Source organism: Chlorocebus sabaeus, chromosome 9, assembly GCF_047675955.1.
Source record: "Chlorocebus sabaeus isolate Y175 chromosome 9, mChlSab1.0.hap1, whole genome shotgun sequence".
Classification (NCBI taxonomy): domain Eukaryota; kingdom Metazoa; phylum Chordata; class Mammalia; order Primates; family Cercopithecidae; genus Chlorocebus; species Chlorocebus sabaeus.
In genome coordinates, this window is record NC_132912.1 from 51,398,572 (window position 1) to 51,416,711 (window position 18,140).

The window sequence follows — 18,140 nt, forward strand, 5'->3', positions numbered from 1 at the left end:
TACCTTCTCTCTACACCCTCAGAATGTGTAGGGTACCCACTGCAGCCAGGACTAGGAGGAAACAGTTGCTCAGCTTTAAGATCTCTTAATCCAAGTTAGGGGAGGAGAAAGCTGCCCGCCCTTTGGCCTTCAGAGCCATGAGGCTACTGGTGATGGGCAGAAAGCAACAGGTCTGGAAGGTCCTGTAGCTGCTCATCAGCATGGACTGGACAGCTATTTTACCAAACGGACATGAATCTCACTACAGTCCCACCCCTCAAAACTGAGGCTGAATGTACTCGTTTTCCAGTTGCCTGGACTGGAATGGAGTGAGAATAAGAAGCCCTCAAGACAATTGGTTGATTTGAGCAAGTCACTCCCATCTCTGGATCTCAGAATCTCCAATGAAATGACAGACCTGGCCCGAATGATGTCTAAGGGCCTTTCCATGTTAATATCATAGATTCCAGAATGCTCAGAGATTCTAGAATATTAACAGGAGCTAAAACCTTTCATAGTAATGCAAACAATCTCATTTAATAGCTATGAGATCCTCACAGTTTGCATCTGTGGTCTCTGACTGCCACACCTGCTACTAGAGTATGACTCAAACCTTTCTAACATTGATATTGCCAACCTGCATTTATAGATCACATTAAAGTTACATACATCACCTGTTAAAGAAACAGTTCAGTTCAGTTTGGACAGTAGAGTCAACTTTGCGGGATACACTTTTGCAATTATTCAAATATTTTATGGAATTTGTCCCACATTTAATCTTTTCAGAAAATGAAAAGGTGAAATGCTAATGACAAGAAGCATAACATCATGAACAGAAAAGACACTCATTATCATGTGTTAGGCTGAGCCCTGCACCTGCTTTATCTCATTTCCTCTACCCAGTGGTACCACAAGTATTTTTGATCATCCCCATGATGATGCTAAGTCTGCAAAGGAGAAGTGCCTTCTCCAAAGCTAACAGGTGGCCAAACAGAGATTTAAACCTGGTCTGTTGGATTCCAAAGACTTCCTTGAGCATGGGAGCTAGATTCCTTTGCTGAGGAGCTATTATTTTATGAGCTCATGGTTTCTGCTAGCATTTCTAGAAAACTGGAAGACTTATAGATGTAGGCCTTGCAAATCTTGGCCGTTTTAAATGAGTAAATTGTTCTCAGAACTTGTTGGAGGCATTCCCATTAAAGTATGGCTTTGGGGTGGGGGATAGTGCCCAGCAGGTGGTTTCTGGCATCTGATGGACCTGATCATCCATCATGTTTCTGTGAATCACCAGCAGTTCAATCTGGAGGATCTTCAACTTCCTCATCAGTCAACTGTGGTTAATAATAGCACCATAATAATAATCATGGGCTTCTAGAATGATTAAGCGGGACAATATTTTCAAGAGCTTAATATGGTACCTTACTCAGCTTAAGTAGTCAGTGTTATCACTGTGAATGAACCTAATCCTATTTCAAAACAAGATCATTTTGTTTCTCTACAGTTCTTGAATTCATATCCCAAACAGTGCTAGTATTTTATGTAGTACTCCAATTGGTTAATAAGAAACTCCAAGATGTACATTGCAGTGCATGCCTCTAATCCCAGCGCTTTCAGAGGCGAAGGTGGGAGAATTTCTTGAGGTCAGAAGTTCAAGACCAGCCTGGGCAACATAGCAAGACCCAGTCTCTACAAAAAATTAAAGAAATAACTGGGCATGTTAGTGCACGACTGTACTCTCAGCTATTTGGGAGGCTGAGGCAGGGGGATCTCTTGAGCCCAGGAGTTCAAGGCTTCCGTGGGCTATGCTACATGACTGTACTCCAGCCTGGGCAACAAAATAAGACTCTCCCTGTCCCCCCCAAAAAAAAGAAAGAAAAAAGGCCGCCAGAAAAAGAATGATTATCCAAAGCTTTTTACAGAGACTTGGTCACATGGAATGAACACTTGTTTGGCAGAAATATTTCAGTTTCCTGGAGATTGCGGTGACATTTGTACATTTGCATTTGTAGTAACATACGGAGCGTCATGGAGGATGAATAATCCCAAGCTATTGGGTTGTCCAGCCTTGGATTCAACTTAGATTTTTAGGAACACATATCCACGCCAAGTCTCCACATATGCAACCTGGAGATGCACAGCTGCCTGGGTCTTCTGCACAGAGCACACATGTTGTTTTGAATATCTATAGTCCGACAACGGTGTGATCCCTGAGAGAGATGTGATTATTTAGTCCGTGATAACAAGTTACATGTGACCCAGGGCAGAGGATGTCAGATGACTAAATAGCAAAAGTCCTGAGTTTCCACATCTGCAAAGGTGCTCTGAAATGCCCATGTTTCTGCATAGTGTAAGGCCTTCTTTCTATTCAAACTGCAAGTGGGCCAAATGACACATTTAATGCCCACAGACTCACAGGCAGGGATTGTGTTATGCTGGGGGACAACTACAATTTCTTTTTTTTTTTTTTTTTCCAGAGACAAGATCTTTTTCTGTCACACAGGCTAGAAGGCTAGAAAGCAGTGGCATGGTCATAGCTCACTGTAACCTGTAACCTCCAGCTCCTGGGATGAAGCAATCTTCCCACCCCAGCATCCTGAGTACCTGGGACTAAAGGTGTCACTATACTTGGCTAATGTCTTTTCAACTACTTTTTTTTTAGAGATGGGATCTTGCAATGTCGCCTAGTCTGGCCTTGAACTCCTGGAATCAAACAATCCTCCTGCCTAGCATCCCAAAGCACTGGGATTACAGGCATGAGCCACCGTACTTGCCCAGTTATGATTTTCAAATCACAGCAACCCTTGGGTAGCAACACTTAGATTAACCTTTGAAAACCCAGCCCTTCCCTACTTTCAGTCCCTGCTACTTCAGTGGGGTTTGCTGGGCTTCGAAAATGAACACTTCACCCTAGTCTCTTTAATTCAAGTTGTTATGAATGGTTATCGGATGGGCCAACTGGCACCATCCCCTAGGGCTGGGAATGGCACCCTCAGGAGCCCACACAGAGGAAGCAGAGCACGGAACTTGATCCAGTGCTGCTTGAAGCCTGCGTTTCCCTGCATTCTTCAGTAAAACAAAACTTTTTTTGTTGCCTAAGGCAGTCTGAGTTGAGTTTCCAATATTTGTATCTGAGAGAGCTGTGATAAATACACAATGAGTAGATAGAGACCAAACAAGAAAAGGAAACTAGAGGCCCTAGAAGAAAGTGGAACAGAAGACAGTGGCCATTTCTGGGTTGTCAGGCATCTCACAAGGAACTCCAACCAGTAAAGACTGTGTAGGCAGGATAAGTCATTTCTGCAAATTATAATGAAGATTCAACATAAGAACTGGATGGCCTAAGTATGTAACAGACAGAGCAAGAGAGGCTGGGCCACAGAGAAGAGAACACAACTAACGTGGACAAGGCAAAGGGGAGTCTGAACAGGGCCAGACTGTAGAGGCAACTTTTTGCCAGAACTTCTGGATCAAAAAAAAATTTGGCTGATTAACTATTTGAATTGCAAGGTTTGCTGTTGATATAATAATGGGATATAATGATGCTGGGGTTAACTTTCAGGGCACTAGGCAATGATGCCTTGTTATGCTGGGGGCTGCTGCCATCTCCAGTCACCTCTCAGTTGTGGGTAAAGTGCCTGTTTAGAAAAGTCTGGCATGATGTGCTACTGGCCACCCTGTGGGCAGGGGCCCCTGAATCTCCCCTTCTTAGGAGGGCCTCATTGGGTGCACCTGGGAGAAGCTGTCCTCAAAGGACGTGGCAGATTTTTAAAGCCTAATCTCTATCCAGAGTTTGGATGTGACTTTTCTGGAAGTGGAATGGGCCTTTGTTGGGAAAGCATACTACCCCTTAAAAAAGCAGGGCAATGGTCCACATCCCATTATCTATGGCAGATGTTATTATATCTGCATTCTTTCAAATATCAAAACAACCTGTCTTAAATATTTAAATACTTGGAAAGTATCTTTGTGGATTAGCTTCCAAATGCTGATTTTCTGAAAAATACCTCAATGAACAGGAAAATTGCACAATTTATTCAAGTCCTTTCTGAACTCCAGTCAGGCCCTGCTGCTGAAGATGAGACAGGCTAACCTTCCAGGTGGCTAGATCCCTTCCTTCTGGGCTTGAAGCCTCTGCTGAGGGAGTCCCATCCTTCCCACATGAGCCTATAATCTCACAAATTTCAACAGAATTTCACAAAGTACCCCAGGGCACCTCTCCTGGCCATAACTGTATCTCCCAGACTCTTCTAACCATTGGAGCAGAAATGGTTGCACTCTAGACCAGATGCAGATTAGGAAGTTTAGATAAACCACATCCTCTGTCTCAAAATGGTGCAGTGGTGATGAGGATGTCCACCAATAAAGGATGCAATCTTACAAGATTCATCTTATTTCTGCCTCAGTGGCAATTAAATTTATCAGCCATATTGCTAGTTCTGAGTGAAACCTGCCAATCCATGTGGTGAGTCATTCATGTGCAGTGGTCTGTCCAGTAGGCACAGATGACACCCAAATAAGCCAGCAAGGCACCCTACCCAGTTGTGCAGCACAGTCAGCACTGTTGGAGTGAGGTAGATGCCCACAGAGAAAACCCTTGTCCAACCAGAGAGTCTGTGAAAGACCAGCTTGTGCACTCAGAAAAACTAGACATGCCTGCTGATCCCTCTGACTATCACAGCCATGATCATGTCCTGTACACACCAAACCTCCTTTCTCACAAGTGTCGTGTCTGATAAGCTGCTGCTCCCATCACTCAGGAGAGCCTGGGAGGCTACATTGCTAAGCTGTGTGCTTCTCGGGTTCAGGCTGCACATCTGTGAATGGGGCATGTTGTGGGCTTCTATGGGGGAAGTTAGACAAGGCAACTCAGCTTCAGATGATTAGTGCCTCTTCTGTTTCCTGGCACTGGGCACCACGTTTAAGCCTTCCTGATCCGCATCCCACCCAGGGCACACTAATGGCTCCTTACACCCCATCGCTACTTTCCCCATAGTAGAACATCCTATCATTGAGCTCATTACCATGTTTTGTGGGCATTTCTTTACTCTGGGTTTCATCTATAAGTTTCAAAAACCTTAAAGACACAGAAGTATCATAATCTGTGCATTTTTTTTTTTATACCTCACACTGACTCTGGGACAAAGAAATTGCTCGGTAAATAATATTTCAACAGGGTTTTAAGACTGTATGTTGTGTTCTATTTTTAGCAATATGTTAAATTTTTATTAATAACAGTAACACTAAATAAAAATAAACTTCTTAGCTATTCTATAACCACACATGGAGTATCCATTCTCTATCAGCCACAGTCTGGGTGCATCACACTTGCTCTTACATCTTCACAGGTAGGAAGACTTATTCCAGCTTAGAGATGAGCACACAGAGGCTCAGATCCCCAGCGTAGAAAGGGACAGATTTAAAATTCAAATAAGTCTCTGACTGGCATGAGAGCCAGTGTTCTTTGCCTAGATTGTACAGCAGTCAGGCCTAGATAGCTACTTTAAATATCCAAGCCTGCCCTTGTCAGGGGCAACCCATTGCATTTAGGATAAAATGCAAAACCCCAATGTGGTGCAAGCCTGGTGGGCAATCCAGAACTTAAACCAAAGCCCCTTCTGATTATTTTTCAGGTCAAGGTGGATTCCAGCTTACTGTATAGAGAAAGCCTATGTTTGGTTTCTTACTTGCACATGGTCTTTGTATAAAGATGCATATAGCTCTTGTCCTCTTCTTCTGTAGTTCTCTATACATGACACAAAATCCTGGAGAAAGGAGAAAACAAGTCACAGCTTAATGATAGTTGTGATTTTATTTTATTTTATTTTTATTTTTTGAGACAGTCTCACTCTGTCACCTAGGATGGAGTGCAGCGGCATAATCTTGGCTCACTACAACCTCTGCCTCACAGGTTCAAGCGATTCTCCTGCCTCAGCCTCCAGGTAGCTGGGATTTCAGGTGCCCACCACCATGCCTGGCTAATTTTTGTATTTTTAGTAGAGACAGGTTTCACCATGTTGGCCAGGCTGGTCCTGAACTCCTGCCCTCAGGTGATCCACCTGCCTCAGCCTCCCAAAGTGCTGGGATTACAAGCGTGAGTGATAGCTGTGATTTTAGATAAGAACTTCTCTATACTGACCAATCGACAGAGGAAATAGTGGTTACAGAATTTGTTGGTCAAATGAGATTAATATAAATACAGATGTCACCTATGCTGACACACTCACATAGGAATACATTCACATACGTGTTTATGAGTTGCTTTCTATCTCCACCTATGATGAACTAGCTTGCAGTAGCTCAACCTTCCTCCTAAGAATGACTGAAAAGACCTAGATTTGAACAATCTGCTTTAAGACAGCAGAGAGCTACCAAGAGAGCTGAGATTTGAGGAGCCAAGATTCTGAAGAGGAATTCACTGAGGTGTGCCTAACGTTTATGCTTTTTTATATATTTTTGGACCTTGAGATATATGCAAATTTTCAAATAGCTCAAGAGGCTGAGAAGCTGAGGCCACAAAACAAACTTCAGTAAATTTAAAAGGATAGACATAATACAAAGCATGTCTTTTAATCACAATGGAACAAAATTTGAAATCAATTAGCAGAAAGAAATTTGGCAAAGTCAAAAATAAGTGTAAATTAAAAAGCACATTCCTAAATAACTAATGGGTCAAAGAGGAAATCAAAAGGGAACTTTTTGAGATGAATAAAAATAAAGACACAACATACCAAAACACATAGGCTATAACTAAAGCAGAGCATAAGGGAAAACTTATAGTTGTAAATGCCAATATTAAGAAAAAAAGAAATACCTTAAATCAATATCTGAAACTTCCATCTGAAGACACTGGGAAAAAAAGAGCAAACTAAATCTAAAGCAAGCAGAAGGAAGGGGAAAATAAATATTAATGCAGAAAGTAATGAATTACAGAATATAAAAAACAATAAATAAAATAATTGAAACTAAAATCTGGTACTTTGGAAAGATCGATAAAATTAGCAGTCTTTAGCTAGGTTGACCAAGAAAAAAGAGAAAAGGCTTAAGTTGTTATACTTGGATCAGAAACGAAGGAGGAGACATTACTACTGACCTTACTGAATTTTTTCAAAGGATTATAAAAAAATACTATGAACAATTGTATGCCAATAAATTAAATAGCTTAGGTTAGATGAACAAATTCCTAGAAAGACACAAATTGCCAAAACTTACTCAAGAAGAAATAGACAATTGGAATAGGTCAATAACAAGAATATAAATTGAATTAATAAAACAACAACAACAACAAAAAGACCTACCCACAAGGAAAAGCCCAGTCCAGGCCCAGATGGCTTCACTGCTGAATCCTAACCACCACTTAGTGAAGAATTAATGGTAGTTTTTCAAAAACTCTTCCAAGAATTAGAAGACGAAGGGACACTTCCCAACACATTCTATGGGACCAGTTATTACCCTGATACAGAAAACAGACAAAGGCTTCACAAGAGAACTACAGACCAATATCTCATGTAAATATGAATGTAGAAATCCTCAACAAAATATCAGCAAACTGAATTCACCAACATATAAAAAATTATATACCATGACCAAGTGAGATTTAGCCTAGTAATGCAGAGTTGGCTTAACAACTGAAAATAATTAACGTAATACACCATGTAATAGATCAAATAACAGAAACCACGTAATCATTTCAACAGACATTAAAAAAAAATGACAACAATTTAAAACCCTTTCATTACAAGACAAAATGTCAACCAACTGCCAGGGTGGGGAAAGAATTTTCTCAATCTCATAAAGGGTAACTACAAAAAGTCCCCAACCAACGTTATACAACATTATAATTGGTGGTGAAGGACTGAATGTTTCTTAACATCAGGAACAAGACAAGGATGTCCACTCTCAACACTTCCAGACAGCAATCTACTGAAGGTTCTAGACAGCACAACCAGGCAAGGAAAAGAAATAAAAGGCATCCAAATTGAAACAGAAAAAAACACCTCTGTTCATAGATGGCAGGATTCTATATTTAGAAAATCCCAAATAATCCATAAAAGAATTACTAGAACTAATAAATGAATTAAGCAAAGTTTCAGTGTACAAGATCAAAACACGTAAATCAGCTGTGTTCCTATCTACTACTAATGAACAACCCAAAAAATAAATTAAGAAAGCAATGCCTCTTATAACATTATCAAAAGAATAAAATGCCTAGGAATACATTTAACCAAGGTGAAAAACTTGTACACTGAAACCTGTAAAATATCACTGAAAGAAATTTTTAAAGACCTAAATTCATAGAAGATATCCCATGTTTATGGTAACAAGTCCTCATATTGTTAAAATGTCAATACTACCTAACATAATCTACAGAATTAACAATCCCTATCAAATTCCAATGACTACTCCTTTTTTGCAAAAATTGAAAAGCCAATCTTCAAGATCATATGAAATTACAAGAGATCCCCAAAACCAAAACAATCTTTAACAACATAAAGAATGTATGAAGACTTATAGCTCCTGATTTCAAAACTTACTGTAAAGCAATGGCAAACAAGGCAGTGCAGCACTGGCACAAGAATAGATATATAGATCGATGGAATAAAATTAAGAGTCCAAACTTAAAACAATTTGTCTATATTCAATTAATTATTTTACAAAGGTGCCAAAACTATACAATGGGGAACAAATAGTCTTTTTAACAAATGGTGATGGAAAACTAAATAGCCATATGCAAAATAATGAAGTTAAACCTTTACGGCATAACATATAAAAATTAACTTAAAATGAAACAAAAACCTGAATATGAGAGCTAAAACTATAAAACTCTTAGAAGAAAACTTAAAAGTACATCTGCATGATCTCAGATTTGGCATTTGTCAGATTTAGATTTGACACCAAAAATAAAAGCAACAATGAAAAGTGATATGGTTAGCTTTTGTGTGCCCACTCAAATCTCATCTTGAATTATAATCCCCCAAATCCCCATAATTTCCACGTGTCAAGGGGGAAACCAGGTGGAGGCAAACAAATCATGGAGTGGTTTCCCCCATGTTGTTCTTGTGATAGTGAGTGAGTTCTAATGAGATCTGATGGTTTATAAGGAGCTCTTTCCCACTTCGCTCAGCACTTCTTCCCGCCACCTTGTAAAGAAGGTGCCTTGGTTCCTTTTTGCCTTTTGCCATGATTGTAAGTTTCCTGAGGCCTCCCTAGCCATGCTGAATTGTGAGTCAATTAAACCTCTTTTCTTTATAAATTACTCAGTCTTGGGCAGTTCTTTTTAGCGTTATGAAAACAGGCTAATACAAAAAGGATAAATTAGACTTCACCAAAAGTAAAAATTTGTGCTTCGAAAGACACTATTATGAAAGTAAAAAGAAGACGCAGAGAATGAAAGAAAATATTTATAAATTACACCTCTGATAAGGGACTCCTATCTAGGATATATAAAAAATACTTAGAAATCAAGAATAAAAAGAAAAATAACCCAATTTAAAAATGGACACTAGATCCAAAAAGACTGCTCTTCAAGGAAGATATTCAAATGACTAATAAGCAGGTGAAAAGGTGCTTAGTGTTATTTGTCATCAGAGAAATGCAAAATAAAACTCACAATGAGACCAATGAGAGAGTCAACCAAGTAAGATGGTTAGAATCAAAACTTTAGATAATAACAAGTTTTATTGAGAATATGGTTATATCGAAACTCTCATACATTGTTGCTAGGAATGTAAAATGGTGTAGAACTTTAGAAAATATTCTGAAAGTTATTCAAATGATTAAATAAAGCACTGCCATTGACTCAGCAATTCCATTCTCAGGTATATACCCAAGATAAAAATTGCATCCAACTGCAAACTTATACATGAATGTTTATTGCAATATTATTCATAATAGCCAAAAGTTGGAAATAACCTAAACATCCACCAACTGATGAACAAAAAAACAAAATATGATCTGTTTACATGACAGCATATTATTTAGTCATAAAAAAGAATGATGTATTGACACATGCTATAACATGCATGAGTCTTAAAAACAACATCCTAAGTGAAAGAAACTAATTTCAAAAGCCCAAATATTATATGATTCCGTTTCTATGAAATGTTAATAGAGAAAGGATATTAGTGATTGCTTAGGACTAGAGGGATAGGGGATAGAAGAGTGATAGTTAAAGAGTATGGAGTATCTTTCTGAGGTCATAAAATGTTATAAAATTGATTACAGTGATAGTGGCACATATTTGGGAATATACTATAAACCAGCAGTTCTCAACTTTTTTGGCACCAGGGCTGGTTTTGTGGGAGACAATTTTTCCATGAACCAGAGGTGAGGGGTTGGAGGAGGATGGTTTCAGGATGATTCAAGTGCATTACATTTATTGTGCACTTTATTTCTATTATTATTACACTGTAACATATAATGAAATAATTATACAACTCACAATAACAAAGAATCAGTGGTAGCCTTGAGCTGTTTCCCTGTAACTATATGTTCCCATCTGAGGGTGATGGGAGACAGTAACAGATCATCAGGCATTAGATTCTCGTAAGGAGAACACAACCTAGATCCCGGGCATGCGTCGTTCACAATAGGCTTTGTGCTCCTATGAGAATCTAATGTCACCACTGATCTGACAGGAGGCAGGGCTCAGATACCAGTCCATGGCCTGGGGGTTGGGGATCCCTGCTATAAACCATTTAATTGTTTACTTGAAATAGGTGAATTGTATGTTATATGAATTATATATAAATAAATCTGCTTAATAAAAAATATTTAAGGAAAAATAAAATCCAGAGTCTCATAACATAGACTCACATCAACAACCAGGAAAACCTCAAACTGAATAAAGGAAGACAATCAACAGATGTGTACAGTGAGATAACAGAAATGTTAGAAATATTTGACAAAGATTTTAAAGCAGCCATCATAAAAATGCTTAACAACTACAAATTTAAAACATTCAGAAACAATTTTTAAAAAATTAGGGAGCCTCTGTTAATAAATAGAACATCTCATCAGATAAATAGAAGATATAAAGAGGAACCCAGTGTAAAACAGTAGAATTCAAGGGACAAAGGGAAGAATCAGTGAACTGGACAATAGAACAATAGCAAGTAGCTATTCTGAACAACAGTGAGAAAGCAGAATGGAAAAAATGAACAAAGTCTTAGCAACCTATAGGACTATAACAAAAGATTTAATCTTTGTGTCATCAGAATCCCAAAAAGAATGGATAAAGTGGGTGGTGCCTAAAACTTACTAAAAAAAATAATGGCTGAAAAAATCCCCCAAATGGCAAAAGATATAAACCTACAGGCTTCAGAAGCTAAGCAAATTCCAAACAAGACAGACCCATAGAAATCCATGTCAAGACATATTATAGTCAGACTTCTGAAAACTAACACAAAGAAAAAAATCTTAAACCCAGGAAGAGAGAAACAACACCTTACCTAGAGGGGAAAATATTTAAGTAACAGTGATTTTTTTCATCAGAAGCCATGGAGGCCGAAAGGAAGTGGCACAGTATTTCTCAAGTGCTGAAAATAAAGAACTGTCAACACAGTATCCTATATCCAGCAAAAATATCCCTTTGAATTAAAGGGTAAATTAACACATTCTAAGACAAAGGAAAATTAAGAGAATTTGTCACCACCAAAGCTACCCTGTAAAAATAGTTAAAGGAAGCTCTTTAAACAGAAGATAAATGGTAAAAGAAGGAATCGTGAAACACCAGGAAGAAAAAAGGAATAGAGCAAGCAACAGAAATATGGTAGATACAATACATATCCTTTTCCTCTTGAGACTTTTAAATTATTAGTGATGGTTAAAACAAAAATTATAACACTGTCTGATTTTATAACACTGTGTGATTTTAAATGAGTGTAGAGAAAATATTTAAGACTATTACATTATAAATGGAGAGTAATACCTAGAGCAACAACTAAAAAAGCTACACAGAGAGATAACTCAAAACACAATAAATAAATCAAAATTTAATTCCAAAAAATGTTCAAGTAACCCACCTTGGTAGACAACTTCACCTAACAACAAGACAACACACATTCTTCTCAATTGCTCACAAAACATACACAAAACATCTTGGGCTATAAAAAAATCCAAAAAATTAAAATACATAAAAACATACAGGATGTGCCCTCTACACATAATTGAATAAAACTAGAAATTAGTAACAAAAGGATAACAAGAAATCCTCAAACTCTTAGGAACTAACAATATTTTAACTTTAAAATAATCTGTGTCAAAAAAGAAGTCTCAAAATAAATTTTTAAAAAAATACACTACATTTAATGAAATTGAAAATAGAAAATATCATAATGTATATTATGTAGCTAAATCACTATTGAGAGGAAAATACATGGCAAAATGCATAATTAGAAAAGAGTAAAATTATGCTATAAACTGAATGTTTCTGTTCCCCCCAAATTCATATGTTGAAGTCCTAACTCCCAACATAATGGTATTAAGAGGTGGGGCATTTGGGAAGTGATTAGGTTTGATGCTGCCATGGGGTAGACCCCCATGACGGTATTAGTGCCCTCAAAAGAAAAGAAAAAGACACCAGAGCTTTCTCTCTCCACCATGTGAGGATACAGCAAGAAGGCAGCCTTTAGTAAGCCAGGAGGGGAGCCTTCAACAGAGAAAAAATTAGCCGGCACCTAGCTCTTGGACTTCCCAGCCTGTAGAACTGTCAGAAATAAGCCAGCCTGTGGGTAGTAACTTGTAATAGCAGCCAGAGCTGATAAGACAAATTCTCAAATAAATACTCTAAATTCCTCCTCAAGGAACTAGAAAAAAGTGAAAAATAAACCCAAAGCAAACAGAAGGAAGGTCATAATAAAGAGCAGAAATCAATGAAATTAAAAACAGAAAAATGATTGGAACAAAAACCTGCACTTTGAAGAGATAAAATTTACAAACCTTTAGAAACACTAACATAGATGAAAAAAGAAATGACACAAACTGCAATTCTAAAAAATGAAACAGGGGCTATTGCTACCGACCTGGCAGGCATAAAAATTAAGGTAATACCATGAACTGTACACACATCAGTGTGACAATTTAGATGAAACGGATAAATTCTTTGCCAAACACAAACTACCATGACTCATCCAATATATGATAGATCACTGGCATAGCCTTATAGCTGCTATAAAAACTGAATTCATAATTTTTAAAGTCTCCAAAAATAAATTGCCAAATCCACATATTTTCACTTGAGGATTTTATTAAAAATTTAAGACAGAATTAAAATCGAATTTACGAAATATCATCTAGAAAATAGAGGAGATGATATTTTCCAATTAGTTTTATGAGGCTAGCAATAGTCTGATAACAAAACCAGACAAACAGTATGAAAAAACAGAAAACTATTTTTTCACGAATAGGTGCAACATTTCTCATATTAGCAAACAGAATTCAAGAATACCCCAAAACACTAATAAATGATGGCCAAGTGGGATTTATTCCAGGAATGCAAATCTGACAAATATCCAAAAAGTAATCCATCAATCTAATTCACCATTTTAGCAGGTGAAAGAAGAAAATCACATGGTCATATCAAGTGATATAGGATAACATTTGACAAAATTTAACACCTATTCATGATAAAACTCAGTAAACTAGGAATAGGTATAAATGTTTTTAAATTAATAAAGGGCATCTACAAAAACTCTACAGCTAACATCTTATTTAGTGATAAATAATGAATACTTTTCCTCCAAAACTGGAATAAAGATGCCTACTTTCACTGCTTTTATTCAATATAGTGCTAGAAGTTCTATTCAGTGCAATAAGGCAAGAAAACAAGTAAACGCCATACAGATTGAAAAGAAAGAAATAAAAATGTCCCCATTTGTAGCTGTCCTGATTCTGTTGAATTCCTAAGGTATTTACAACAAAGCAAAACAAAACAAAATCCAGTAAGGTAAACACACAAGGTATTTACAAAAAAAAATGCAGTCACGGGATATAAGATCAACATATACATAATAAATGTATTTCAAAATATTAGCAATGAACACATGGATGCTGAAATAAAAAACAATATCATTGTCAATTTCTCAAAAATAATGAAAAACTTAAGTGTAAATCTAATAAAACACTTATAGGATACATATGTCAAAAACTATGAAATGCAGATGAAAGAAATAAAAGAAGATCTGAATAAAGGGAAAAACATATCATGTTCAGGAATTGGAAGACTCAACCTACAAATACGTCATTTATTCTCAAATTGCTAAGCATGTTTAATAAAATTCTTATTAAAATACCAGCAAGGCTTTTTCTGGATACAGACAAGATTATTTCTAAAACTGGTATGAATTGGAAAAGGGACTAAGAGAGTTAAAACAACTTTGAAAACTAAGAGTAAAATGAGAGGAATCATTCCACCTGATTTCAAGACTTATTATACTCATAGTTACAGTAATTGAGAATGTGTGGTACTGAGAGAGGAATAGACACATAGATCACTGGAACAGAAGAGAGAATCCAGAAATAATCCACAGATGAATGCCCAATTAATTTTTGACAAAGTTGCAAAAGCTATTCAACAGATAGCTTTTCAGCAAATGGTGTTGGAGCAATTAGATGTCCATTGCCCAAACAATGAACCTAAGTCTCATACCTCATACAAAATTTAATTCAAAATGGACCACGATTTAATGAAAAACATAAAACTATACATATTTTAGGAGAAAATCTTTCACATCTAGGGATAAGCAAAGAGTTCTTAGATTTTATATTAAGATTGCCATTCGTAAAAAGAAAAATTAATGAATTGGACATCAATATTAAAATTTTGCTGTGCAAAACCATGCGAACAGAACGCTATAACAATCTACACTCTGGGAGAAAATATTTGTAAGACACATATCCATCAAAGGATTAACATCTAAAATATATGAAGAACTCTTAAAATTCAACAAGTAGGCTGGGCGCGGTGGCTCACACCTATAATCTCAGCACTTTGGGAGGCTGAGGCGGGTGGATCACCTGAGGTCAGTAGTTCGAGACCAGCCTGGCTAACATGGTGAAACCTCGTCTCTATTAAAAATACAAAAAAATTAGCCGGGTGTGGTGGCAGGTGCCAGTAATCCCAGCTACTCGGGAGGCTGAGGCAGGAGAATCGCTTGTACCTGGCAGCGGAGGTTGCAGTGAGCCAAGACTGTACTGTTGCACTTCAGCCTGGGCAACAAGAGCAAAAAAAAACAAAAACAAACAAACAAACAAACAAAAAACAAGTAAAAAAGAAAAAATACCATCCAAAAATGTACAAAAGATGTGAGCAGACATTTTACTAAAGAAGGTATAAAGACCTTAGTACATTTTGTTCCATCCATGTTACCCATCTAGATGGATATAGAGACTTTAATGTTAATACCTTTTTATAATAGACTGGCTAAATAACTTATATTTATATATTGAACATACTAATGTTTCTCAAAATGTGGTCAATAAATTTCTAGGGATTCCTGAGACCTTTTCAGAGGCCCTGTGAAGTCAAAACTACTTTCAAAATACTATGACATTTTTGCCTTTTTTTCCCTTCCGTTGAAATTGCATTGATGGCCCCAAAGCAATAGTAAATAAAACTAATGCCTTGGCACAAACCAAGACATTGGCACCAACTGTATAAAAATCACCATGTGTGTTCCCCACCACCAAGAGCTTATAGGAGGAAAAAAATAAAAGTTATTTTCATTTAAGAACGTCTTTGATGAAGCAGTACAAGTTATTAATTTTATTAAACCTCAACCCTGAATACACTTCTTTTAATAATTTGTGTGATAAAATGGGAAGTCTGCATAAAGCATTTCTGAATACCAAAAAAAAAAACTGTCATGGTTGTCTCAAGGAAAAGTACGTGCATAATTGTTAGTTCTGTGAGCCGAACTAGCTGCTTCTCTCAGAGAACATCATTTCTATCTGAACGAATGACTGGGAGACAAAATTACAGTTATTGGCATGAGTATTTGGCAGCTATTTTCTTGAAAGTGAACAAAGTAAACCTGTCATCTCAAATGAAACAACTGACAGTATTTACTACCAAAGATAAAATTTAAGCAAATTTTAGAAAAACTGAGCAAATACTAGAATTTTGAAAAATTTGTATCTGTGTGCCTCTGTGAGCTTGACAGTGTCCCAGTAGCTAAGAATTTTTCTGGTGTTAACTTCAGCATAACTTTTCCATATTGCATAATAAAATGTGTCAACAATTGGGAGATCTACATAAGTCAGGGAGCCAATATTTTCCATATATACTACCTGTATGTTCTAATGCATGTTACAAAATAACGTATGGGTTAAAATATTCACTCAAAGTACAAGATAGATCAACACATTTGAATGTAACAGACTACAAAAATTTTACTGATAGAGTTCAAGTGTCCTTTAATAAATTACAACTTGTTGAGTTTTGGTATAGTATCAAAGAAGAATATAATTTCCTTAAACCACCATGGCACGTGTATACCTATGTAACAAACCTGCACATACTGCACATGTACCCCAGAACTTAAAGTATAATTTTTAAAAGATGAAAAAAAAGAATCAGAAGAAAATTGAGCCTCACATAGATATGTAGTTGAAAAAGAGAGGAGTATTTTAGTAGTCTTTTCAGATAAGTGTGGATATTTTTCTTGAATACTCTTATCAATCTGACAGGTAGTATCTGGTAAGTTGGGTAAGTTGAGATGTGGAATCTGAAACAATATCAACCAACTTTTCATATTCTGTTGTATTAAAATACAGTGGCTATCTTGCAAAAAAAAAAAAAAACTGAAATACTACTTTCTTTTCTAACTGCATATCTGTGGGAAGCCAGATATTCTTCATCTACTTCAAAACATGCTACAACAGATTGAATAAAGAAACAGATATTAGAATTCGACAATTTTTCACTAAGTCCTACTGGTACTAAAAAGATTTTCAAAAATATAAAACAGTACCACTTTTCTTACATTTTTTGTTTTGAAAATGTAGTTAAAATAGTCTCCCCTTACCTTCAGGGCACATGTTCCAAGATGTTTCAAGAATGCCTGAAACCACAGATAGTACCGAAACCTATATATACTGTTTTTCTATACGTACATACCTATGATAAAGTTTAATCTATAAATTAGGCACAGAAAGAGATTAGTAACAATAATTAATAATGAATGGAGTAATTATAATAATATACTGTAACAAAAGTTATTTAACATTATAAGTTATTTCTGAGATTTTTCTACTTAATATTTTTGGACCATGATTAACCATGGATAACTGAAACTGCAGAAAACAAAACTGTGAATAAGAGAGGACTACTGTACTCATTCAAAATATTACGTTTACACATAATGGATCTATTATTTCTATTATTATTTTAAAATAAATTAACACAGGCATCATTTAAAAAATTGTTCTAATTTATAATATAGTAAATATGAGTAGATAAAATATACATAAGCCAAAGCTCTTTGGAGTCCTTAAATAATTTTTAAGAAAGTGAATGGGTCTTGAGACCAAAAAGTTTGAGAACTGTTGCCCTACCACTGCGAAAACGAATGAACCACTACTGTGGCTAAATCCTACAAACATAATTTGCAGCGAAATAATCCAGACCAATGAGTATATACTATGTTATTTCATTTATATAAAATTTAAAATATGGAAAACTAATTTATGATATTAGATACTAAAAGAGGGACTACTTTGGGGGAAGAAGGTGCTAGAGACTGGAAGGAGGCATGGAATCAGGGATGCTACTGGGGTATCATTAATGGTGATTACATGTTCGCTTTGTCAAAATTCTTAAATCTGTATATTTATGTTCTGCTTTTTCCCTATGTATATAGGGAAATAAAATTAAAAATAATTTTAAAAATAAAATTAAAAAATGTTTATTGGCAAACACTAAAAAATATAAACACAGTATCATTTTAAAATCCCAGTTACTGTTTTGGAATAAAGGAAATAGGGTGATTTCATTCTTTTTCTTTTCTTTCATTTTTTTTTGTTTGCAATTTCTTTTCAATATTGCTGTTATATTGTTTATACACATTTAAAAGTAAAACAATCATTATGAGCATTACAAGTGACATAAAATGCTGAAAAGTTTGACTAATTCTACATTTAAGGCAAAAGCCCAGACTTTTTTCTAT

At 36.2% G+C, this 18,140-nt stretch overlaps 1 protein-coding gene across 4 annotated transcripts in view; it reads right to left on the minus strand.

Annotated features, from left to right (window-relative positions):
- The window catches only part of WDFY4 (WDFY family member 4), a 296,087-nt gene that overhangs the window by 109,269 nt on the left and 168,678 nt on the right, over nucleotides 1–18,140 (minus strand). For all 4 annotated transcript variants that reach the window (XM_007962606.3, XM_073018985.1, XM_007962605.3 and 1 more), the window contains one exon: nucleotides 5,664–5,741. In XM_007962606.3, coding sequence (XP_007960797.3) covers nucleotides 5,664–5,741 — 78 coding nt within the window. The remainder of the gene's footprint in view (nucleotides 1–5,663; nucleotides 5,742–18,140) is intronic.